The 27,078-nt window shown below is 39.4% G+C and overlaps 1 protein-coding gene across 12 annotated transcripts in view; it reads left to right on the top strand.

Annotated features, from left to right (window-relative positions):
* LOC105482551 (capping protein regulator and myosin 1 linker 1) overlaps window positions 1–25,171 on the top strand; it is a 341,908-nt gene extending 316,737 nt beyond the window's left edge. For 5 of the 12 annotated variants that reach the window (XM_071097501.1, XM_071097498.1, XM_071097500.1 and 2 more), the window contains 6 exons: window positions 4,685–5,117; window positions 9,433–9,514; window positions 10,682–10,894; window positions 14,584–14,715; window positions 17,274–17,423; window positions 24,856–25,171. In XM_071097501.1, coding sequence (XP_070953602.1) covers window positions 4,685–5,117; window positions 9,433–9,514; window positions 10,682–10,894; window positions 14,584–14,715; window positions 17,274–17,423; window positions 24,856–24,992 — 1,147 coding nt within the window. In that variant the 3' untranslated portion in view covers window positions 24,993–25,171. The other 7 variants (XM_011742711.3, XM_071097504.1, XM_071097499.1 and 4 more) reach the window with 6 other exon arrangements.
* Window positions 25,172–27,078: the final 1,907 nt, after the last annotated feature.

The raw sequence follows: 27,078 nt of genomic DNA, 5'->3' as shown, positions 1-27,078 counted from the left end.
TACTGCTAACTTAATACTTTTCTCTCCATCCTTCACACACATCTGTTAAAGCCTACGTCATCCTTTAAGAGTTTGTTGGATTTTTAATTTTTTTATGACTTAAGGAATAGATGAATGTGTTTTCAATGTAAAAGATTCAAGAAAAACCAACACAAACATTGCAAAATGGGAAATTGCTGTTAATTATTTGCTTTCAAGTCTTTTTTCCCAAATAGAATGCTATTCTTAAGGAGCAATACCTGGGCCTTATTTTGTTATAGCTTCAATGTCTAACACAGCCCGTAATATATAGTCTGTCCTCAATTAGTGATGGTTGAATGAGTGGAGAAAATCTTGACTCGTCTCCATATAATTTATAGATACCATTGTTTGCTCTTGTCTTTTTAAACTTCTGAAATTTATATTCAGTTACTGGAGTGGTTTATAAGCATTCGATCCAAACTGTACGTATTGTTAAACCTGCCCCAGTGTGATTTCCTCTCCCGTTAATGCTACTTTCTTCTTTAATAGTCTCTGAATGAAAGTTGGGTAAATTTTGTAAGGTATAAAATATATTTTTTAATAAAGATACTGCTCAAGGAAGATTCTGTTCCTGTTTCAGTGCACAAATAGAACTAAATACATCAATTTTCATCATCAAATAATATGATGGAATCTACTAAGTTGTGATTTTAAAATTTTTTATAAATAGATTATCAGTCCAGTCTTTAAAGGTCAAGGGATAGGTAAAATCATGAAGTAGTATGAAGAAAGTTTGAAAATCAAAGTTATACATGCTCATAAAGTGTCAGATGTTCTACGAAGGCCTAAAAAAAGTTCCTTGTTATTTTCCCACTCCCTATTCCCCAGAAGCAACTAGTTTTTATTCCTTTAGCTGTTTCTTCCATTTGTCTTAATAGCATACTTTCTTTTTTCTTTCTGTGTTTCATTTTTAGGTAGTACTATAACCATTAACTTCTTACTTAGATGATGATAATACAGACCAAATATCTCTCATCTGAAATGCTTGTGACCAGAAGTGTTTCATATTTGGGATTCTTTTTTGAATATTTGTATTATACTTGCTGGTTTTATATCCCTAATCTGAAATTCAAAATGTTCCAATGAGCATTTCTGTTGAGCATCATGTCGGTGGTGAAAAAGTTTCAAATTTTGGAGCATTTCAAATTATGGATTGCAGATACTCAACCTATATACTCTGTCACCACACACACACACACACACACACACATATTTAGACACACACATGTACTTAGACACACACACTTTTCCTTACCTCATCTTCTTTATTTAATTTTATCATGATTAGTGTCTTAGTCTGTTTCTGTTGTTATAACAAAATACTTGTGAGTGGGCAATTTATAAAGGAAAGAGGTTTGTTTAGCTAATGGTTCTGGAGGCTGGGAAGTTCAAGTTTGGGTGGCCACACTGGTTGGCTTCTGGTGAGGGCCTCCTGCTGCATAATGGCATGGCAGAGAAGTGAAAGGAGAATTGAGTGTGTGCAAAAAGAAAGGAGGGGTAAAGGAGGCTGACTCACTTCATAACAACCGAGGCTCTCAAGAACGTATCCATTCCCATGAGAACTAATCCAGTCTCAGTAATTGATTTTAATAACCTAATCACCTCTTTAAGGTACCAACACCCAATACTATCAAAACTCATGTTGAGCCCAAGTCTCAACATAAGTTTTGATGGGGACAAACCACAGCAGTTGGTTAGATCAATATTGAGTGTTTGCTTCATTCTAACCATGTAAATATTAACAACTGTGTTAGATTGTATACTGTGATTACATTTTCTTTCTATAGAATTTTTTGTTTTCCTTGGTGTTAATAATTGTCCCCTTTTTCATTTGCTTTGTTTTCTGCATTCCTTTCACTGACTTATCTCCTAAATGTCCAATAAAGATATAAATTTCCTTTCAATTTGTTCAAGTATTCTCAGTTTTTTTTCTTTTTTTGGACACACGTCTTACCAGCATCTGACCAGCTCCAGTGTGTCCTCTAGGTCCATCCCACTGCTGTCTTCTGGGATCTCCGTTCATCATCTGCTGGGGGATTCCCTTCACCTCATCTGTGTCGTTTTTCTGTTTCCATTGGCCCATGTTGGTCTTAGTTTATGCCCGTTTTGGTGGAGCACCTTCTTGAATTGCTTCCTAAGAGAAGTTTGGAAAACAAGTTTCTGTAACTGTTGCATATCTTTCATTTGGATTAATAGTATCACTAGGTATAGAACTGTAGGTTGGTCTTCCTTGTACCTTAGCATTTTGATAGCTTTGCTCCATTATCTTCTAGCTTCCGGTGTTGCTATGAGAATCTGATGTCGACTTGAGTCCTGATCTTTTGTTTCTGACTTGCTTTTGTTTTCCCTCTCCTCTGGAAGCATTTGGGATCTTCTCTGCATTCCCAGTGTACTAAAATTTTATGATGATATGTGCCCTGAGGTGGATTTTTTATTTTTTAATTTTTTAAAAAAACCAATTTGCCAGGCACTTATAAGCCATTTCATTCTGGAAACTCATGTCCTTTATTGCTGAATTTTTAAAAATTATTTATTTCATAATTTCTTCCTTTTTTCTCTGTACTTTTTTTCTTAAACTTCTATTATTATTATTATTTGAGATAGCATCTCACTGTATCACCCAGGCTATAGTGCAGTGGCGTGATCATGGCTTACTGCAACTTTGACCTTCCAGGCTCAGGTGATCTTCCTACCTCAGACTCTTTTAACTGGGACTGCAGGCATGGACCACCCCTCCTAGCTAATTTTTGTATTTTTTGTAGGGATGGGATTTTCCCATGCTGACCAGGCTGGTCTCAAACTCCCAGGGTCAAGCAGTCTGCCCACCTCAGCCTCCCAAAGTACTGGGATTACAGGCATGAACTACCATGCCCAGGCCGTTATTCAGATTTTTTATTTCCTCTGTTAATCCACTGATTCCTACCTGTTCTCTTCTATTTTTTTTTTATTCTTTATATTCCTTTTTTTTTTTCTGGAATATTTCCTCAGTTGTGTCTTCCAACCTTGAGTTTTCTACTTCTGCTATCACATTTTGCTATTATTCATGTTGGTGGACACAATATTTTTTTCTCTTCCATGTTGAAAAGGAATGGGGCACCGAAGAGCTTCTTGGAAATTTGTGGGTAGAGCTTATCGACTGGTGGGCTTCAATGTATGGTGGTCTTCCTGGACCATTTTGTTGGGGGAGAGGGTATCCCTGACTCTCAGAATCTTTAGGTCTTTTCTGTTGAGCTTTGGAAACTTCGATCTCCTGCCTGGCAGGTATAAACCTGCCTGCCTGATTCTGGTATGCAGAGTGAGAAAAAGGGTCCCGGGGGTGTCACTACTCACTGTGCAGGCTTTCTTGAGCCTGCCTGTTTCGTGATCTTCACTCAGTTCAGCTGCATTTGGTGTCCCCCAGCTCAGCTTCTTTGGTTCATTCTCTCCGGAGAGTGAACTTGGGTGTTGGGATGGGCATCATTGGCTCTGTGGTTTAGGGAGAGGATCTGATGAATTTCTGAACAGGCTTCACAAAGAAGAGAACCTTCCTGTCTTCATTTCCCCTTCACTTCCACTTGCAGAGGTACCTGCATCTCCTCATTCTGGAACCAGCACAAATCACATGCTTCTGGGTCTCCCCGACTGTTGGCTTAGGTTTCAGCTTTCTCTGATCTAGTAAGTCAATTTTCACACATATCTAGCATATTTTGGCTTCCAAATTTTGTTGTTTCTGCCTTTTCTTCCCTATAGGGCTTATACTTTCTTTTATAAATCCTTTGCTATTATTTTAATGGAGATTCAGGGGAGCTAAGTGGATATTCAGTCTGCCAGCTTTAAATGAGTCAGTTGTCTGTGATATTTCCTACTTAGCTCATTTCATTGACTGTTTCTCCCTTTCCATTTCCCAAGTTTCAGCATATTCTCCCTCTGAAAACTCTCTCCCAGAGCATACTCTCTGCCTTTTTGGAACCAAACTCAGGTTTAGCTGCTTGCCGCTCAAAAAGCCAAACACGTGCGAAGCGAAGTTTGGTTTATGCAAGTGACGACAGCTTGGGAGATGGCCAGACTCAAGTCCCAAAAAGCCACCTCAAATTTTCAGGCTGGCTAAAAGGGTTTTAAGGTGAAAGGCGGCATGAAAACTATGCACAGGAGTGGTGTGGGATGCCAGTGTGTTAGTTGTTTTCTGATGACTATCTTGAGTAATGGACCATTTGGAGGTCTGGTTTGTTTCCTCTTGGCAGAGGTTAGGTTATGGATTAACTACGTACCAATTTCTTCTCGGAAGGGAGAAAATTGCACCACCACCTCTGCTTTATGCCTGGATTGTTTCAAGATTACTCTTTGGAATTCTCAAGCAGAGCAGGTAGTTAGATACATATATAAAACAAGAAACAAAGGGAGGGAGGAGTTACTTTTAGAGTAAGCTAGCACACTGGCTGTACCAGTTACATTTTCATCTTTCATACATAATGTTTGCGCACCTCAATTTTCTCACATGTGAATATGATGATGATATTCCACATTCCTTTCTGTTTCCTAAAGGTAGTAACTCAAATCCGCTTTTAAATGTGCTTCTGAATGGTTACTGTATATGTAGCAATCTCCATATTTATATTTTGACTGATTCTTGCCGGAACTTATTTACAGTAAAAACAACAGATCTGTGTCTTGGTTTGAAATGCAGGAAATGGTCAACAAGAGGCTCAGAGTCTCATGAGCTTAATGAAGGAGGAGATGAAAAGAAAAAGCGAGATTCTCGGAAAAGTAGTGGCTTTCTCAACTTAATCAAATCCCGGTCCAAATCTGAGCGGCCACCAACGATCTTGATGACAGAAGAACCCTCCTCACCAAAAGGGGCCATCAAAAGTCCACCTGTGGACTGTCCCAGGAAGGACACAAAGGCCACCGAGCACAATGGCAATTCTGAACGGATAGAGGAGATAAAAACACCTGACTCCTTTGAAGAGAGTCAAGGGGAAGAAATAGGGAAGGTGGAACGGAGTGACAGCAAGAGCAGCCCACAGGGAGGGCGGAGGTATGGGGTCCAGGTGATGGGCAGTGGTCTGCTGGCAGAGATGAAAGCCAAGCAAGAGAAGAGAGCTGCGTGTGCACAGAAGGTAAGGGTGGGCCTCTTTTTAATTAATTCATTTTTTTGATATATAATAGATGCACATATTTTCATGGTGCATGTGATATTTTTATATATGTCCATCACCTTAAACATTTAACTTTCCTTTATCCTGGGAATATTCAAATTACTCTCTTCTAGCTATTTTGAAATAGACAATAGATTATTGTTAACTAGAGCTACCCCACTGATCTGTCCAATACTAGATCTTGTTTCTTTTATCAGCTGTGTTTTTGTACCCATTTTGCACCTCTTTTCATCTCCCCCCATGCCCCCACACTTCCTGCCCTCTGGTAGCCCCCAATCTACTCCTTGTCTTCGTGAGATAAGTGGGGGTTCATTTTTTACTTGGTTGTCCTTGTTTGTGTTTTTGCCCTCACTTGGTTTATTTGGGTGAGAAAATAAAAATAGCCTGTTGGTTAAATAGAAATCCAAAACTATAACTTACTGCTAAAGAACCTGCAGTACAGACCCTAAAGAAATGGCCACGTTTTCACTTTGGCCTGAGGGTCACACTCTTGTGGAGTGCCAGCATTCTAAGGTAGGCTTTGAAGACCCCAGTCTTTTCCCACCTGCCCAGGGGACTCCTGTGCATGTCGTGGAAGCATGTCAGAGATGTTCCCGGGTCAGGGGAAATGCTCATGTCTGGGGGAAAAGACAGTCAACTGAATCCAAATGGAAGACTGAAGGTAATATTGAAGATAGGTGAACTACCAGAGGGAAATAAAAACACTGAAACTAGATTATATATAAAAATGGAAACTATTTTCTAACTTATTCCCTTTTCAAACCTAAAAATTATTCTCTTTTCAAACCTAAGAATGCCTTGCTATATTCCAGATTTAAAAGACAAAAGAAATAACAGTCAAGGTATTCTATTAGAATTCATTGAATATTTGACCATTGATATATATCATCTGTTGCTACAAAGAAAAACTTCATAGTTTAAAATTTGCTGAGTTCCCCCAAAATCTGACTTAAAACATTATTTGTTCTTCGAACCTCCTTTTAAAGTGTTAAGGAGTCTTTTTCACTTTCCTTTTTACCTCTGTTTTCTCCTGTCACTGCACGAAGGATTGTATCCGTGTGATAAAATGAACATACCCATGTGTAAGTCAGGTTATGGCTTCTGTGCATTATCTTGAGCTCCATTATTTTTACACAACTGGTTCTCCAAAGAAAGGATATCACCTGTCTATTTTATTTGAAGTACCACAATAAAACAGTTCATCCCGGTGAGCCCTTGACTTTCAGAAAGTAAACAATTAACTAATGGCAGGTGTAGGGAGCTCTTTTATATGGCTTCTAAACAACCAATGTTTAAAAATTAAACTCCACTTCCCACCTGATCTTACAACTATTCACCAAAGTTCTCCCACCAACATCAACATTATTTAGCAATTCTCTAATTATAGATCCCTCCTAACTCCCTGACAAACCCTTAGAGTTGGGAGAGACCACATAATTACATCCTGCTCACTCAACAAAGGAGGCATGGTGTGACCCTCACTGGTCAGAATTCTGGATAATACTACAACCATGTCATTAGTGAGTCAGATGCCAAAGGAAATGTTAAAATTTTAATGCATGTTGTGAATTTCTTTTTTTTTTTCTTTTTTTTTTTTTTTTTTGAGACGGAGTCTCGCTCTGTCGCCCAGGCTGGAGTGCAGTGGCGCGATCTCGGCTCACTGCAAGCTCCGCCTCCCGGGTTCACGCCATTCTCCTGCCTCAGCCTCCCGAGTAGCTGGGACTACAGGCGCCCACAACCGCGCCCGGCTAATTTTTTGTATTTTTTTTTTTTAGTAGAGACGGGGGTGAATTTCTTTATAACAATGAATGTGCGGTTTTCATTAATATGCTGTTTATGTTTTTCATGATTAACAGTTTCTTTTTGGTGTAAAGATGACATGTGCTAGAGTGTTTGATTCATGTACTTTGGATTTGATATCTAAATCAGCTTAAAGTGACAAAATCTTTATGGTTTTATATTTGTTTAGGGTTTACACAGTATTAATGATCTCTTAGCGCCATCTAGTGTGGGTTTAAAACCACCATTGTTAAAAATTATTGCTATTTAAAATTCAGTCATGGGTCTTCTGTCAAAATCATTAAATAATACAGTTTTTCAAAAATTTGCTTTAGAACATTTTTTTTCTAAAGTACCATGACTGTATTCTTTATAAAGGTAGCAACAATTAGCATCAATGATCAGTATACTGTTGATAAAATATATGATGTCCTCACCCTCCTCTGAGTAATTCTCTTTGCATTGTTGGCATTTTATATATTTGGCATTTTATATATATATAAAAATACATATATATATATAATACTTACAGTTCTTTTTCTATATATGTATATAGAAGATATGACACTTCATTTATTGACAAAAGAAACAATCAGTGAATACTTAAAGTTCATGTATTTTCCTCTGGGGCCTCCAAGACATCTGTCTACACACAAAGGCCGTGGGCATTATATTATTTTATCCTTATTCCCCACAGTCAGTTTGGGATTTATAAATAACTTTAAAAATATGGGAGGGAAAAGAAAACAACTCCCAGGATTGTTTTAGAGATGCAGGCAAATGAGGTGCCCCGGGTACAGAGTTTAAGGAGGTCCTCACTTTCAGGTGCCTGCCCTGCACTTGGAGGAACCTGAAAGGGAAGGATGTGGAAGGGGACTTCATGGATGGTCCCCAGCCCAGTCCTCCAGGCACTTGTCCTGGGCACAGAGGGCTGGCATGGGGCCTCCTTTTTAGGAGATCACTTTTCCATAGTGAAGCCAAGTAATGTGCCTGTTTTAGCTGCAGTGCTTGTAGACAGATTTCCTCCTGGACACCTGTTTAGCACCTTGCACTCATGACAGTGGAACTTTTGTCATCTTCCTGAGAAATTCCTCAGCCTTCCTGCCCCTTGGGTGCTTCCTTCTGATAGAGCCGGCACTCCTGGGGAGTGTGTGACTGGAGTAGATTGATGATTTCAGGGAGTGAGGCTTTTCTCACCTGCATTTCAAATAATCCTTCCTGGGTCATCAAACACAGTTTAAAGTTAGGAATTGGCTGGCTGCAGAGCTTTTGAGGTTTGTCAGAAGCATGAGATGAGCAGGAACCAGTAGTCTGAAGGTCAGACTGCCTTGGGAATCATCATGCCTCCTGGTCTACTGGTCCACCTTGTTTTTGCCTGTTAGATAAGAGGTGGATGTAGACCATCTTTGTCAATATAATTCTTAGATATTATGATGTAAACACCAGACTTTGCTTTCTATATCTTTTTTGGTATCTAAATGCCTCAGTCTAGTGTGGACTTTCTAAACTTTCCACTTCTACCCCAAGACAGTGGCATTTTACTTTCCCCATCATCACCATCTTCGCCATCACTAATTCCTCCCACCTGCAGATTTTTTAAAAATTTGTTCAGTCCTATTCATCTGTATTTGCCTCCTAAATAATAGATCTGTGTCCTGTGATTCTGCCTCAAAGCAAGGAAGACCTTGCCTATTTCAGGACCCCTTTCACCTATATTATCGTTGAGGTTGGAAAGGTTGCTGCTGCTTTGAAAATTATATATATATATGTATTTTTAATAGATAAGGTCTTGCTCTGTCACCCAGGCTGGAGTGCACTGGCACGATTATAGTTCACTGCAGCTTCAAACTCCTGGGGTTGGTCAGGTGATCCTCCTGCCTCAGCCTCCTGAGTAGCTGGGACTTCAGATGCATGCCATCATGCCCGGCTAATTTTTCTATTTTTTGCAGAGATGGGGGTGGGGGAGTCTCACTTTGTTGTCTAGGCTGGTCTCAAACTTGTGACCTCAAGTAATTCTCCCATCTCAGTCTCCCAAAGTGCTGAGGCAGATTACAGCCACTGCACCCAGCCAAAACTAGATTTTTGGAAACCAGACCTAGAGCAGATTCTGTCAATTTCTAGTGTGTAAGGGCCCTCATCACATAAAGCATCAGGGGCTGCAGAGCTGCATAGATGTTCAACAAGAAAAACAGTAAAGGTCACCGAGCCCACTGACTTTCCCTGGCCCTGTGCACTTCTCTCCTGTGAGGAGCCTTCCGAGGAACCAAACCGGCCACACTTTGGACCCCACGGCTCTGACCGTAAACACAGAATAGAATGTGTTTCTCACAGCTTTGTCCCAGTAGGAGAGCCTACGGAGGCAAGTCAGGCACAGTCACCGTAACAGCAGCTGAGTTAAAGAGCCCTTCTTTGCTGTCATTTATTACCTGCATTGTTTTTTCACTTTTGCATTAAATAAATGTGCACTTTTTTGAGGGATGGTGCTTAAATTTTTCAGAAGCTTGGGAATGATGCCGTATCCCAGGATTCTTCCAGCCCAGCCTTGAGCAGCATAGAACGGTTGGATGGAGGTGGGGCAGGTAAGTCAGGCAATTGCCATCATCCCTTCGGAAAAATGCTTACCTTCTGATTGCAGGAGTCACATGTGATTGACAGAAGAAAAATTTAAATGGGGAGGCAAGAACCGATCTCTTTGTTGTGTGTTCTCAGCTACCACCTGAAAGACCACATCCCTTACCTACCTTCCCCTGGGGTGCATCCTGCCCCACTGTAGCATTGTGCCTGGACAGGGCACTTTTTGATTTCCCAAAGGGAGGAAATTCTGACTATTTTTTTCACTGCAAACTCCTCAACTTGGAGCATTTTGGCAAAGTTAGGGGTGGGGGCAGCATACAGGATCATGGCTGATGTATTTAAGAATAAGCCATGCATGATATATGGAAGATGGGTGGCTGTCTTATTTGGTATGAAAATATGCTTCCCTTGCAGCTTGAATATGCATGAAATCCAATATCACTTGTCCCTCTGACTTTTTAGGTATAATAAAATAAGAAAATACCTTAGATGAAAACTGGAGAGTAATGTGTTAACTGTGTGATAGAATCCTCATTTTGCTATTTGAGATTCTTATGCATAGCTACAGTATCTTGGTGCAGTAAGAGTTGGATGATAAATCACATTTTATGGGCTTATTTTTACCAGTTGTCTTGTTAAATTAAGGCAGCAGTATGGATGGAGGTGGGGGATGAGATGACATTTCTGGAGCTGTTCTCACTAAACATGAGATTGCAGCCATCAGCATCGCCCTCCTCTCTTAGAACCTGCAGCCAGAGCCCTAACCGCTTGTTGTCCAGAACCAAGGCACTTCCATTTGGTTATACCTGTACCTTGTGTCAGATCTGAGAAAGACCTGAACACTTCAAATGCCTGAAGAACCACTATTTTCCTTGTATGTGTTTACAGCACTGTACACTATTAAATGTAAAAGCTTGTCAACCCTAGAATAGTCAGGGGTGATCAGAAAAGAACCAAAAAGTTTATTGCTTTTCTACAAAGAACATTACTCTTCCTCCAGCATGTTTTGATTTTAAAAACATGCTAGAACAGCATATTCTTAAGATATTCTTAAAACATCCATGATGAGAAACAATGGTAAATGATTATAGCAGTTTGTACCAGACTTCTAGTTTCAAGTTACTGGCTTCTTTGACCTTTGATTAATTTTAAAGTGGCCTTTTTCGTCTTAGTGCCTAAACTGCACCCAGGTCTTCCAGAGAACCGCTTTGGTTTGGGAACACCAGAAAAGAATACCAAAGCAGAACCCAAAGTGGAAGCAGGTTCCAGGTCTCGGAGCTCATCCAGCACACCTACAAGCCCGAAGCCCCTCCTGCAGTCCCCCAAACCCAGCCTGGCAGCACGGCCCGTCATCCCACAGAAACCAAGAACCGCCTCACGGCCTGGTAAGAGTTTTGCAGTTAGGGAGTTGCATTGTGACCAGGTAGCTTCCCAGAGCCAGCTGGATCAGATGCTGCAGGTTGTTTCAGGGGCAGCTAGTGAGCAAGGTACAGCGGCTTCTGCAGGAGGGGATCACAAGAAACCTGTGCAAAGCTGTGAAAGTGATGAGAGCTGAGGGATTCCTTTATTCAATGCTGAGCTCCACCATGTGTCAGAGTTGGGGACTCTGAGACTATCCTTGCTTTCAGGGGTACAGGTTGGTTGGTAGGCAAGACAGGGACATCTGTCTTTTGTCATGTTGACCCATCTGCAGTGCTTGGCTTGGCTTTCTGATACTTGTCTCCAGGGTGTTCAGACACTGAAAAGCAGCAGTTTAAGGATGAAGGCTACAAACGGGGAAAGCACAAGCTCTTCAGTTTTTATGCCATATTCTATGATGTATCAAGGGTTTAGAACAAGACTTGGCAAACAATGGGCCTGTTTTTGTAAATAGTTTTCCTGGACACAGCCATACGATTTGTACTGGTGTCATCTGGGGCTGTGGCTGTGCTACAGTCACCGAATGGTGTGCTTGCAACAGGGCCATATGGCCTGCAAAATGTAAAATATTTACTCTTGGGCCCTTTACAAAAAAGTTTGCTGACTCTTAGTTTAGAAAATCTAATGATAGAAGAAACTTAAAAATATTAGAAATGGGTTGGTCTTCACCTTATTCTCTCCTGCACAAAAGAAGTCCTAGTGTGGTAGTGCACACCTGGAGTCCCTGCTACTTGGGAGGCTGAGGTGGGAGGATCATTTGAGCCTAGGAGTTTAGGCTGTCATCACACTGTGACCACACCACTGCACTCCAGCCTGAGTGACAAGACCCTATCTCTTAAACACACACACACATACACACACACACACACACACAATTTTTTTTAAATTTAACTTTCCATTGTAAGAATTTTCAAACATACACAAAAGTAGGATAGGTAATATAACGAAAGTTACATCAATTCTTCATCTCTTCCCCTTGTTCTCCCACAAAAATTAGTCAAACAGGGATAAAAATAATAGAGTCACATCATCATCATGGCTAATCTTTGAGCACTTAACTGTGTCCTTGGCACTGTTGTAAGTGCTTTATGATGAACTCTCAATATCCTCATCACTGCTCCGTTTTGCAGATGAGGAATTTGAGGCATAGAGATACTGAGTTTGCCAAGTCACGCAGCTGGTGTGTCTGGGTAGCCGCCAGATGTTCTGTCTCCACCAACTGTCTTGGTTACTGTGTTTCTATTGACCTCTCCCCCATGGACATGCATATTGTAAAGTAAGATGCGCAGGTCATCCTAATAATTTGTCAATGTGCAGATGATTTGGGTAGAATGAGCAAAAAGGTAGAATCCTGTGTGTCCAAACTTCTTCCACTTGTGGTTCTTTCCCATGTTCCCTCATGTATTTTTTTCATTTCCCGGGTGGCCAGCCTGGATGACACTCCCTGGTCTTCATAGTCCATTGGTCCCTTGAAAAAACCAGTAAACTATCTCCAAAGAGAAGCACAAAGAAAGGGGTATACTGGCTTTACCTCAAGGAACTAAGCCTTGAAACAAACCCCTGAGTACTTCCTAAGTCTACTCAAACTTTTTCCCAAACCAAAGTTCTTTATGATGGGGAACACAAAAAATTTATTGGTACGCACACAATGTCTTCATGTAGAAGGAGTGGAGAGAATGAAGGCAGAGAAAATGGAAAAATGTTTTAATAGAAAGCAAAGCAAATAAGTTCTCAAAAGGAGGCTTGCTCCTAGCATTGTCATCAGCTAGGTGTGTCTCTAGTCTACAATAAAGAAACAGTTCTTATAAAATGAATCTAGTTTGTAGAGTAACTAGTTTGTAGAGTACAGTAGGCCCCTCTTATCCAAGGTTTTGCTTTTTACAGTTTCAGTTATTCATGGTGCAGATATTGAGAGAGAGAGAGAGAGAGAGACCACATTCAGATAACTTTTATTATAGTATATTGTTACAATTATTCTATTATTGGGTTTTAGTGTTAATATCTTACTGTGCGTAATTTATACATTAAACTTTATTATAGGTGTATGTGTAGGAAAAAACACAGCTTATGTAGGGTTCAGTACTATCCATGGTTTCAGACATCCACTGGAGGTCTTGGATTGTATCCCATGTGGATAAAGGGGGACCACTCCCTAGTTTCTAATGCTGAATATAAAACTAGCTGAATTCCCAATATTCTGTTGCAAGCAGTTTTATTTTGTTTATTTACTAAATGTGTTCATTTATTTCATAGCACTTAGTGTATCAAGAATTATGTTAATAAACCCATGTTTTTATAGAGCTTGGGAATTCAGCAGGCATTTTCAAATACACCATCTCATTTCCTCTCCGCCACAGCTCTGACAGCTTGTGAAGGTGGATAGTGTTATCTTCACACGTCTTATCACATCCCTGCTTATTTTGGTTAAGCAAGTAGGCAACTGGAAGTGTAAGACTGAAGAGAACCTTGCTGTAGATTGTCTTCTACGTGCACAGACACTCACACACCAAATTAAGAACCACCTTGCTGGTAACAGCAAAGGAAGGAGCAAGATCCAGTAGTCAGGGTGTCTACTCTTTTGGCTTCCCTGGGCCACATTGGAAGAAGAATTGTCTTGGGACACACACGAAATATGCTAACACTAACAATAGCTGATTACTTTAAAAAAAAAAAAAAAGGCAAAATAATCTTGTAATGTTTTAAGAAAGTTTACAAGTTTTTGTTGGGCTGCATTCAAAGCCAACCTGGGCCACATCCTTGTCCAATCCTGTGGGCCATGGGTTGGACAAGCTTGTGGTAGATCCTTTCAATTAGGGTGAAACAGCCCTGGTGTTTGAATTAAGAGACTAGAATTGGCCGGGCGGTGGCTCACACCTGTAATCCCAACACTTTGGGAGTCCAAGGCGGGTGGATCATGAAGTCAGGAGATCGAGACCATCCTGGCTAACACGATGAAATCCCAGCTACTTGGGAGGCTGAGGCACGAGAATCACTTGAACCCGGGAGGCAGAGGTTGCAGTGAGCCGGAATCGCACCACTGCACTCCAGCCTTGGTAACAGAGCAAGACTCCGTCTCAAAAAAAAAAAAGGAAGAAAAGAGACTAGAATTCTAGTCCTAGCTATTTTGTCATCTTTCTTATTTTTAAGCTCTTCATTTGTCCAGTGACCAGAGTTTTTTCTGGTTCTAAAAGACCATGATTCCAAATTTTTGTTAGTGAGCTACATATATGCATGCATGCATACACATACACACATATGTATAGTGACTGTTGTACTGGGTTTGACAACAGGTAAAGGCAGTGTCTTGTAAGTATTACATATTTTATGAAAACCAAACAGGCTTTGTGTTTAAGTCAGAAGGAACATGTGGTTTACTTACAGTCTAATTTTCAAATATCAGCACATTGAAATTCTTGATCTACAGGATAGATTCATATCTTTTCAGATACTAACTTTTTATGAGTATTCATTGGTTTTCCCTTTTGTTTGTGGATGTAACGTAACTGAGCAAAGACATAAAACTAATTTTTGGCCAGAAAAATTCTATGATGCTTTTTTTTTAAATGACCTATTTATATATATATATTTACCAGGCTTTATGTTCTTGGAATCCAGTTTGTAGGATGGTTTGAGTCACGTGTTTGTGTCTCCTCAGATGACATTCCAGACTCTCCATCTAGCCCAAAAGTTGCCCTTCTTCCACCTGTCCTGAAAAAAGTTCCTTCAGACAAGGAGAGAGATGGCCAGAGTAGCCCCCAGCCCAGCCCCAGGACATTTTCACAGGAAGGTAAGGATTTCTTTTCTCTGGGTTAGCTCTCCCCAAGGAGGGACATTTCAAAATAAAGGAATTCATTTTGGACTTTACTAATATCTTAGAGTTTGTTAAAGTCAACATTCCGTGGGTTAAATTTTTGGAAATGGAGTAGTTTCTTAGTTCAGAAACGATTCAGCATGATTGGTGACATTGGATCTTAATGACAAATGAAAAAAGCAGCTGAGATACCCAACCAAAGGTCTAACTTATTTGCAAGAGTAATTTCTAGATGCTTCTGAACTGACTTCCAGCATGTTAGGAGCTCCTTAAACATGATTTTATGACATATTTGGGGCTAAATATAGATTTCTGAGTCCCATTATTTTCAACGAAATCTTTTCTTACTTGTGGTAAATCACTACTGCAGTAGTTCTGGAGCAGCACCCCCGGGCCTGAGCCACCTTGCAGCTCACTCACGGTGCTCACTGAGTCACAAGGTCAGATGTTCCTCACTCTCAGAAGTGTGGTGCAGACGTGGACATTCTCAGGGCGACTTTGCACCAGTTTGCTCCTTCTAATTTGCTGAGGTAGAAGCACAGCAAGCTAATCCTGTGACAAGAATGCTTTCTTCCCAAATCAGATTGAGCTGTTACCAGTTACTATCAGAGGTGAGGCATGGTTGTGGCTTCAGCACCCATGCCATTTCTTTTAAATGTATGATCGACTTTGGGGTTCTGTCGTATGTAATGTATAGTGTAAATGCCATCTCTGAGCCCTACCTATAAGGAAATTCTAGAGCTACACAAGTCGTCTACACCCAGAAGACTCTCATTGTGGTTTGGAGTTGCTGTGTTTTATTTTAGATGTATTTAATGCTTTAGAATCCTTTGATCTCTCTGACTGTTTTCTTCCTACAATGGCCTTTTTTCTTTTTTTGATAATAGTATTGGGTTGAAGTTAATAGAAAGTGTTACTGAGCATAGTACTGTCTTTGTGGCTTGGAAATCTAATAAAAACAGTAACACTGCCTGCTTTCTCATCTCCATCCTACAGATTTATTTGTTGGGTAGAAGCTTTACTCACCTATTTGCTATAAATAAAAGATGGTAGGGTTGAGACCAAAGCTGCTAAACCACTTCTGCCAAATAGAGAAACTAAAGCTTTTGAAAAGTAGCTGGTATCTAGAGTCATTTTACATGAGATAAATAAATACAGGGTTCAGTATTATAACCGAAGCCTTTGGAAGACTTGGTATAAAAGGAAGGACCTTTGGTGGTGCCAGCTCAGAGAGACTTGAGCCGGCAGGTATTTTCTGACAGTCCAGTTCTCACCACAAAGTGCCTCCCCCATTCCTACCCTAATTTTCCATCCTTTCTGCAACTGCTAACTTTACGTCTTTACTTTTAAGGAAGTGTTGAAAATGCCCGAAAGAATTCAGTTGGAGAGAAAAAGAAAAGTGAGGAAGGGATGGTAGTGCTAAGTAGGAATGTTCATCTGTCTTGTCTGAAGCAATTGAAATATTGAAGGATTTACAAAAGTAGAAAAAAGATCAGAAGGTTGAATACAAAAATCATTCTTTTAACATTTCTGGAAAACAATGTTTTCTAGATGCCTATAAATGATCGAAACAGGGCCTAGAGTAACCACCAGCCTAACAAGTGCAAATATATATCATGGAGCCTCTCTAGTTAACAAAGTCGGGGAGATAGTGGATACTGCTGCAGGCTTTTAGCTGTTGTGAAAAAGTCGAGTGTTCTTTCCCCAGGAAGTTAGAGATAGAATGTGTTGCTCTTTAAATGTTTCAGAGCTTTAGGGGTGGATGTTTGATCCCCTTCCTCATCCGTCTCCCTCCCCTAGTAGCAAATCTTAGGAATGGCTCCCACGCCCTTCTTTCCAGTCGGACGGTAGGGATGGCTGAGCTGTGGAGACCATCACTTTCCCACCTGGGATCCAGAATAAGTTAATCAAAGACATCATCCTGATGTTATCACTTGGTATACAAATTGGACTGAAAATATACATGAAGTCTGGGAACAGTCTGTAAATGTCTGAGGTAGTAAGATTTTGACTTTATCAGCTTGTCCACTAAGGTGGCCCAGAAGTGGCAGCCATTTGTGAGTCCTATCTTTTTCTTTATAAACTGTCCATATTGTGCTCATTTCTGTTTTCTTATCTGTTATTCATGCTGGTTACTTCATTTCCCTGTTCTTTGCCTCCCTTTGGACTAGCGTGCCCAACTGATTTCTGAAGCAGGTAAATTGCTATGATTCTTCTGGATTATTCCATAGTGAATGTGATTTTCATTATTCCATCATGGAATCAAAATGATAATACTGGGGCCTTTTTGTTAATACTTTTTTGGGGCAGAATCAGAGCTCACCTCATTTTGCACGACATTTCCATAATGTTGGCTGTTGAATTCTGTAGATAATGATGTATATCTGCCCAGGACCAGCACTGTAGGTTCCTTGAATCCTAAGTGGGGTGGGTAAGCTGATATTTAATTTTTAATATTTACATTTTTAAATATTAATGTCAACACATTGATGTATGTGCTAATATAAAGGGTAAAATAAATCCCTTTTCCTCAGTAGTGCAAAGAGGAGATTATTACAAAAGACATTCAGATCATGACAGTGGCAAGCCTTCCAGTAGAGGGAAAAGATCTTCAAAACTGTACTCCACCATTGCAGAAGAGGAAGTGAATGCAATTGGGCACAGGAAGTCACAGCCAACAAATGGTTAGAGCCTTCGATTATCATCCCTCACTGACCCAAAGCTTATGAACTGGCACTAACAAAAACAAACTGTAATTGAGTAAATTCTGTCGTGGGACTGGGTCATACAAGAGAGTCATACAAGAGAGTTTTTTTGTTTTTGGTTTTGGTTTTGGTTTTTGGTTTTTCTAAATGTCAACAGGATGGTCCTTTTATTTGGGATAAAAAAATATTGACTTAAAAATCTAAAATTAGAAATTCTTATGAGGAAGATCAAGTTACTTTGGTGACTTGTCCTTTCAAATTTTTGTGATCATGCAAGTTTATTTTTATAATTGGGGTTAGACCTCCTATTCTCTTCCTTTATATCTTTACTCTCCTGTTAGGTTTCAACTGTGGTTGGATCAGAGATTCTTAGAATGACAAGAGTTTATATCCTTAGAGAATATTGGCCTAACATCTTACATTCTTTCAGAAAAGGATCAATAAAAAGTCACTGACTCAATGCAGACGTTGGGTCATGCACATGATCTTTCAGTGGACATTTTATCACCCTTTAGTAAGAAAGAAAAAGTACCAATTAACTTGTCAACCTTCAGGAACAATTTATTCCATTTTCTAGAAGTTTATCTCTGACGTCTGTCTTTCATTTGGCCCTGTAGTAAATTCTGTAACGTACTGTTCACGTGAGAACAATCCCAAGCGACAGAAAGGAGACAGATTTCAAATCAGCTTTGCCCTCCAATGGGAAATTTAAGAACAAGTATTGCTAACTCAGAGGAAAAAATGTCTTTTTTTGTGCCTAAAGTACTCATCTCCTCCCTGGTTAATACAATAATTTTTTTATAAATATGACTTCAAAAATCCATTAAAGGAAATCTTAGTACCTGTAAAGAATGTAACATATTCTGGTATGTGAGATTTCTTTAAAGGACTTCTGCTCTTGGAATGAGGCTCTTTTCTTTCTGTGAAACTATCAGGAGTTAATAGATGCACGTATTTAGGCTCCCAGGGATTAGGTGTGGCCCAGCATTCAGGCTGTAACACCATGCCCTTCACTGCCTCCCAAGAAAGCATTTCAGAATACAAGTTAATGGGAGTGACCTTATTATAGGGATACCTTCTCTTATTCTCTTACTGCAAAGGGATAAACTATTCTTGAATTTTCACACTTTACTATTGATAATAAACTTCTTGTGATACACTTCACAGCTTAACAGCCCAATGAGTTATGACACCTGAAGTGGGAACTGTTGTCTTTGAGAACGTTCCTTGATACAGGTTTTAAAACAAAAAAGCATCTACCAACTGCCTGCCAGGGACAATGTTTGGAGCCTGCCTTCTCAGCCAGTGCCGTGGGCTCAGCCACGTGTGCTCACTTGCCTGGGATTCCAGCATGTACTAGCTAGGTGGCGGGGTGGGTTAAAGATACCTCTCAGAGCATAAAGCAAAGTCTGCAGGACACATAAGGATAAAACATTCTGCTTGGGCTGGGTAGCTCCTGCCCTAGAGAAAGCCAATTGAGTTGACCCTTTACTTTTACAGAATTCCTATGTAGTGGATTTGTTTATAGGTACATAGTTACAGTAGCTCCTCTCTACAAGAAAGTTTCCCTCATATTGCCAAGAAAATCTCTATCTTCAGTCCTAGAAAAGTTACATAAATGAACACCTAAGACATTTATTTTCTGACGAGTTATTTTTGAGAATTTATTAGGCCAGAATCTCTGTCTCTATCTTGCCCCTTTTGTTAAGGGCCCCTAAGGTTGCATAGATGTTTCTGGATTCTGGAGCTTTACATTTGAACTATTGTTTTCATTGACTTATATCACTTGATTATTAACAAAGCATCATTGATGCAATGTTCCTTCTTCAAGAGGCCACTAAAAACACTTCATACAAAACAAAAAGAGATGCTCCCCTGCCACCTGCCACCCAGTGCCTATTGATCATCCAGTGAGGCTTTGCGTTAGAGTAAAAAGAGGATAAACACAGAGATAACCCACATTATAGAAAAGCAAGGAGAAGAGATTCTATATCTGTCTCAGATTTGTTCATAACCTCTTTAGCTTAAAATTCTCATTGTGAGGAGCTGGTCAAATTTTGATGGAATTAAATAGGACCATCTTGTATTTACTTTTCTGCTTTGATTTCTTGAAATAATGACAGGCATTAAGAAGTAATTTTTACAGGAGCTTCAATTAAAGTGATTTTGTGCATAATATTTTAATTTCGTTTTGTTAGTGCCGATTCCTAGCACTTGACTGTCTTCACCTTTGAGAATTGAGTAGCAGTCTGCTTTCTGAATAGTTCCTGCTTAAAAAAATAACATTTAGCGGATTAATTCTATTAAATAATTGCATGTACTTTCTTTTAAGTCTTTTAAGAGCAGCTTTGTTTACGCTAAAACAGCCTTATTTTCCTAAAGTATGTATTCATGAAACAAACAGAGGCTATTCTCAAATATTGTTCTCAAAGCATGCTGCATGTTTCTATCATGAATATTATGTTTTGTGTGGCTATTATATTGATTTGACAGACAAAATGCTTAATTTCTTTTACTAGAAATATTTGTAAGCACATCTTTTTCCATTTCATATTATTTCCTCTCTGCATTTAATTATACGTTGTGATATTTTTATAAGAGTATATCCTATTTTCTTGAAGAAAATAGTTGATTTTGGCTTTGAATGCATTGTAATGGCCCCTGTTTGTACAGGGCATCTGATTCTAAGATTCCTTTTATATATCACTTGCCTCTTCCATAATCCAAGCTACAGCCAATAAATACTTGGCTGTGACTTGCAGTCTGTAAGCCAGTGCTCTGCTCTACTTTTTCCACCAGATTCAAGTTCTGCTCCCACTAAGTGAGTTCTTAAAGATAAATTTAACAGTTGGCATGTTGGGCTCTTGCTAGAAAGTATAAAAAATCAGGGCCAACTACTGAATACTATTTTCAGGTCATCATAGTGTTTTTCTCCTGGAAAATATGGATGTCAGTGGAGCTTACAATGGAGAAAATACCAAATTTTCATATGATCCTCTAACTCTGCATTTATATGCATGTTTCAGAAGCTTTAAAATCATCACATATATGCAATATCAAATCATCTTCAAGAATGACAGACTTCATGTTCGAGCCTCTCTGTACCAGTTATTGCCACTATAGACAGGATGTGTATATACATGGAGTGTTTGTGTTGAATAAATTACCTGTTCATTTACTTGAGTATCTTCTATTAGTTAACTTTAATTGTATTTAAAATAATGATAAATATGTATATAGACACATGCATAGAGATGCTCCAGCACTCTTAACAAATACTTGCATTGAAGAAGTGTTTGTGAAACAACTGGATCTTTTTCACCCTGTGTAAAAGCAAGCATTAACTCAAGCTGCCTAAGAGGAGGTCTGTCTGAATTTGTAAAACGTCTAAATCTTATAAATATTTTAAAAATAAATTCTAGCCAGGCACTGTGGTTCACATCTGTAATCCCAGCACTTTGGGAGGCTGAAGCTGGAGGATCACTTGAGGCCAGAGGTTTGAGACCAGCCTGGGCAACAAATGAGTTGTCTATACAAAAATAAAAATAAAAAATTAGCTGGGTGTGGTGAGAAGGTGCACCTGTAGTCTGCGCTACTCTGGAAGCTGAGACAGGAGGATCACTTGAGCCCAGGAGTTTGAGGCTACAGTGAGCTATGACTGCGCCACTGAATTCCAGCCTGGACAACAGAGTGAGACTCAGTATCTATAAATGAATAAATGCTTGCATGCATACATACATACATGCATACATTCTGGAGTTTTAAAAAAGGGTGTAATTCTATTGAAACCATCTTTTAATAGAAGCCTGACTAAACCTACTTCAATATAGTTGTAGTCAACATCTTAATTACATGCAATCAAATAGATGTTCCCTTAAGGGCTGGAAAGCAAACGGCAAAGAACATTCCCCCTACAAAGTTGTTCACATTAGGCATCTGGACTAATAAGGCTGGAGACTAGAAGACCAAGTGCTTTGACCTTCAAACTCATCACATTAATTGCATAACTTTAAGTCCTTGATCTCGCTCTGCCTTAATTTTCCTGTCCTTGAATGGTGCTTACCTACTATAGTAAGAACATGTCAGCCTGGTACTAGTCTCATTATCACATGCACATTCACAGTTGGTAGAGTTTAATCAATGGAGGTGAATATAGTTAGAATGAATTTCTAAATAAAGTCACCACCATAGTGAAATTCTTTGACAGCCCTCTTGAAAGTATATATTATTTTTCCTCCTACAATCCCTGAGTCTTGGAGAATTCGGAAGCCAGTGTCAGTGACTCAAAAGAATCAGCATTTAGGTGGAGACTGAAGGACAACCTGCTTTTAGCAGGAAGATTTATATGTTGGATTTCTTTGAATTTTAATCATGCCTGCTCTAATGACCCTGGTCTATAGGGTTATCTCAGTTTTTTATCTGTGACATAAACATTTTTGGTTTCTTGAATTTCTCCATTTTTAGAAAGTACTCTTATGTCATGTCATAGAACATGAGTTAGACCCAAGATTGCCAGGAAACAAAAATATTGGGAAGAATGGAAAGTTTGATTATCCTTTAAATCTAAGAATTAGAACACATATATTTGCTCTGAAGACAAAAGAGCAGTATATTGTATTTGTTTCTTCCCTTGAACCTTGAACCTGTAGTGTATTTTTGAGTCATTTAATATAGAGGAAGAACTTATTTTGGTTTTAAAACAATGAAAAATATTTTCTAGAAGATACCAAAGGAAATACTCTAGTTTAAGGTTGGGTTTATTGTAAAAAGTTTTCAGGATGAAGATAATACAAGTCTTCCCTACTTTCTTTTGTTCTTAGTAATTAAAGGATTCTTTGTCTATTAGTATCAAATTGGTTTTGTGATAAAGAGCAAAGTATTTATAGATATTTATGCACCTTCATTCTCCAAACCTGGCTTACTGACAGCTTTGAAAGGACAAGTGCATTTAATTTTTTTACCCATCACAAGTGCATTTAATTTTTTTACCCAACACGAGCTTAAAAATACAAGCTTAAAAACACAAACTTAAAAATAGAAATTGCACTTCAGTTTGGGTGATAGAGCAAGACCTCATTTCTAAAAAGAAAAGAAAAAATAATAGAAATCAATGATAATATTTGTTTGTTGCTTTCTTCCCCCGATTTGAGAATTTGCCTGAATCTGTTGGACAAAAAGAAGTCATAATTTAAGAAATGACGAGTTGATGGGTGCAGCACACCAATATGGCACAAGTATACATATGTAACAAACCTGCACATTATGCACATGTACCCTACAACTTAAAGTATAAAAAAAAAAAAAAAAAAAGTCAAAAAGAAAAAAAAAAAAAAGAACCACTGAAAACTTGTGAGCAGGGAAGTGACATGATAAAATTGATGATGACACAGTAGACATGAAAATCAAGTTAGGAAGTGGGATACTGAAATAGACCAGGGGTATGTTAAGGGTGATGTCAGTGGGAATGCAAAGTTAGTGAAACATATAACACATTTGAAAGGAAGACTCAGTAGACTTGGGACTAGTAAATATGAAGCCACAAAAGAAGAGAGGAATCAAGGATCACTCCAGCATTTCAAACCGCAGTTTTTCAATAAGGTGACATTTGTACAAATGGAGAATTCCAGATGGGGGATAGTTTGGAAGGATCAAAGATGTGGTATGGTTTAGATATGTGCAGTCATAGAATTTGGGAATAGAAGAGTTTCAATTTTTTCTAGCTTTGTTTTACCTTGAAATTTTCTTACCAGCATTCTTAAATACATAGAAAAAATTTAAAAACTAGTACAGTAAACTCCTATGTACCCAATACATCTAGACTCAACAGTTTTCATTTTGCCATATTAGTTTTATCTATATGTCTGCCTCTCTGTTTATCCATCTTTTTGACTGAACCATTTAAAAGTAACTTGCAGTTGCAATAAAATTTCATTTCTAAACAAAAAAAAAAAAAAAAAAAATTACCTACTTTTATTATCAGATTTGAAAGGTTTTTTTCTTTTCAGAGTTTTGAGTCATTTCAATTTAATGTCATTAACTAAAAATTTAAATTTTTATTGTCTAAATAGCAGAATCTGGCTCTAATACCAGTATTGGCAAGAGAAGCACTCTATTAGGTTTGCATTTCGACTATTAGGTTTAATGAGCTTTCACTTCCTGAAACACTCTTCAGTGGGTTCAACATTTTAATAGCCAGCTCCTGGCAAGATGAGTTTTGTTTTTTGGGGTTTTTTTTTTAGCAGAATGCAAAAATCAAGTGATTAGAAGCATCAAGTGAATCCTGTAGCTTTTGAAGGACTGATACAGTGTGTTCCTGGTTAGATCATTTGAACTTCCAAGTGATGAGGTAGCTGTACTCTTCCTTCAAGCTGGCACAAAGTGTGTAGGTGTAGTATTTTTAGCTCAAGAACTGTCTATACAATAGACAAGATGAATAGTATTTAATAATCCTTAATAGCTATGCTGGAGTACAGCATCCGAACCTTTTCCCAAGGTATCACAGCAGTGAAGCCATGTTGTAGTTGGAAAGACCATAGACTTTGGAGAGACAGATCTAGTTTAAATCCTGGTTTCAAGTTTTACAAAACCTGCCTTACAGAAGGTAATTGTGAGGAATAGCGATAATAAAACAGAGAGTGCCTGACGCATAACAGAGGCTCCATTCCAGTAATGATTCTCCCACCGTTGCTTTATAAAGCCTCAGTAGATTCTTCAAATTTATGTGTAATCAGAGCAGGCAACAATAATGGTAATGCTTTTACCTGGAGGGTGATTCCAAAATGGTTGATTGTGTCATAGACAATATTTAATGCATTTTCACTAGACTTTACAGTATTTATTTCCTAGAGGGTGAAACTGAGGTTTTCTGAGTCACAGAAAGGTCTGACAAAGACTCCTGAGGCCTTTGCTGATATCCTGCCCCACAATCAGGAATGACAAACCCCAAGTCATCTGCAGAAGGCATCGAATGGGACATCTGTCAGCCCAGCATCTCCTCAAGGCTCTGTCTGCCCTGTTCTCTCTGCTGCATGAGGGGGCAGCTACGACTGAGGAGGTCACCTGGGGCAGAACCACTTCAAAGCCCTCTTCCCTCCTGGCATCTCCCTCCACTTCCCCACCATCCTTGCCTGGGGGGTCCTCACCTCAGATTCTTGCCCACATCTATGAGAGGTTCACCCTGTCATAGACTGTGTTTTTGTGTGTGTTTTCTCTTTTTGTTTCTGCTTTGTTGGTTGGTTTTACATTTCTGTCTAGAGTCTCTAAACATAATAGCAAGTTTGTTTCTGAGAAAGTTCATGCTGTTCCCCTCTCCTCCCGCAAACATTCAAGGCTACTGCATCTCAGCCCATTGTCAGTCAGGCCAGTGGTGTTATTTTGTCAATAAACTGTGCGACTTTTCTTTTTATTTCAGTTTCAAGGAGAAGCTGGGGCCAGCAGGCCCAGGAGTATCAAGAACAAAAGCAACGGTCCTCCAGTAAAGATGGCCATCAAGGCAGCAAATCTAGTGACTCTGGAGAAGAAGCAGAAAAAGAGTTTATTTTTGTGTAAAGGTCACCCACGCAGAAGTCTTTCTGTGCAGGGTGCTTTGGTAGCCATCAGAGAGGAACCAAGGGCACCACCTCTTCTTCCCAGGCGTTCTTCTCTCGGTGCTTTATTCTCTTCTTTTTCTTTATTTCTCCCCCTACCCCCATCCCCTGTTTTGTTTTTTTTTTTTTTTTGTATAGAAACAGATCCATTTCTTGGTAATCAAATCGCATTTGTTTGGTCTTCCTCCAACCCTTCGCATTTGATTTCTAAACATTCCTTCATATGCCTTTAATGAAAGCCAGCAATTATCCCATGGGCCCTACTTGAATTTCTCTGAGGCAGCTACAGATTGCCCTGCAAGATGAGTTTTTGGAGATAAATGAAATAACTGGACACACACTCACACAAGTAACACCACAGCAAACCTCAGAGTACTGCTGAGTGTACCTGTGTCAAATCCACACAGGACTCAATATAGCAATTTATTCTTGATGTATGCAATTGCACATTGTAATTATATTAACAGAGCACACTAATAATTTGTATAAATTATATATATTAGATCTTGGGTATGGTTTTTACCTTCTCCCATGGGGAACTTCTTCCTTCCTGATGTGGAATTGTACATTTAAAGCTTGGTCGGTGACCTTTGCATAGCGTCAACGAGCACAGTTAAGAACAGAGTGAGAGAGGCCTGCGGCTGATTTTACCATGTGCCCAGATTAATGTATATAGTTGATTGGAATGAGGTTTTATGAATATTCATGTTTTTGAAGGCCTTTAATTTCTGTCTGCATATTAGCTTTTAATGTGTGATTTTAAGAGAGAATACTTTGACACCTGTAAAAATCAAAATACTACTCTTTATAAGACATTTCACAAATATTCACTTACATTACAGGCTGGAAGTATTTTATTCATATGTATATTTATACCAATAAAATGATTTTACAAGTGGAATTGGGGCCTTCTCCAGTTACATTTTTAGTTTGGACTGGCTCAGGGTGGTGAACTTTGGTTTTGTTTCCAAAATCCAAAATAATCAATGTTCTCAGATAAGCAATCTGGGAACCATTACCTTCAAAATAAAGATCACTTACCAGTGCCACTGCCTGTTTTCACCCTTGGGAAAAATGATAAAATTTACCAGAAGAATATAGAATTATGAGTTTGATCCAGCTCCCATTACCATGCATAAGGGTCATACGAGGGATGCAAGTGTGAGCGAAGAAGTGTGATTTGAAGAGTTGCAAGCAGTGGTTATCTATTGGAAAGAAGAATGATAGAAGGTGGGGTTGGCATGACATGACTATTTCCCTCATCATCCTCCACTAGCCCTCTCCTCAACTCAGGTGCCTGGCATATGAGTAAGTGCCCATAATGTAGACCAGATGGTTTGCTGCCTTTGCGTGACTTCATGAGGGCAGAAAGACACAAGATTGCTTCCTCCAGCTGTAGCTCTGCTGTCATAAAACAGAAAGTGCTCACAGAGCAATCAGGTTCACATTCATTTAGAATGCTATGTGGTAAAAGGCACACATGCTGCTGGTTAGCACTTCTCTCTGGGTTTCAGCATGAGAACTATTCTCAAAGAGACAGTCGAGAGAAGCCCAGGTAGTGAATAGCCTTGGTGCTTTATTATGGAGTTGGATCCTGATTCTATGCAGTAGGAGCCATTGCATTTTTTAAAGCAATAATGCAATCAGAGCTAAGATTATAAAGGTAAACCCTATAGACTAGAGGTAGGCATCCAGTGAAGTGGCTGAGCAAGGATTCTTAATCATTTTCCCTCTCCTTATGGTGGTCAAGAGGTGCCCACTCAGATGCTCCTTTAAGAGAACTTGGCTATGGGGAGCACGTGGGGGCCGACCATGGCTACCAGCTTCCAGCTGCAACACCTTCAGACCCTCTACAGTGGTCATGCTGCGGCTAGGCCACCCCCATTCTCCCTGCCAACCTCCGAGGATGGTTGGTTCGCTAGAGCTGCCCAACACAGGACTCTACTGAGCAACTTTTGCTCTAGGGCCCTCCTCTGGTCTGGCCAAGGCTTTCTCAGAGCTGCACCAAAGCTCTCCCTACCTACATCTCCTTTCCTCCTTCCCAAACT

This window comes from Macaca nemestrina, chromosome 5 (genome assembly GCF_043159975.1).
Source record: "Macaca nemestrina isolate mMacNem1 chromosome 5, mMacNem.hap1, whole genome shotgun sequence".
Lineage (NCBI taxonomy): Eukaryota > Metazoa > Chordata > Mammalia > Primates > Cercopithecidae > Macaca > Macaca nemestrina.
Note: the sequence above shows the minus strand (reverse complement) of the source record. Positions and strands in the feature narration are given on the sequence as shown.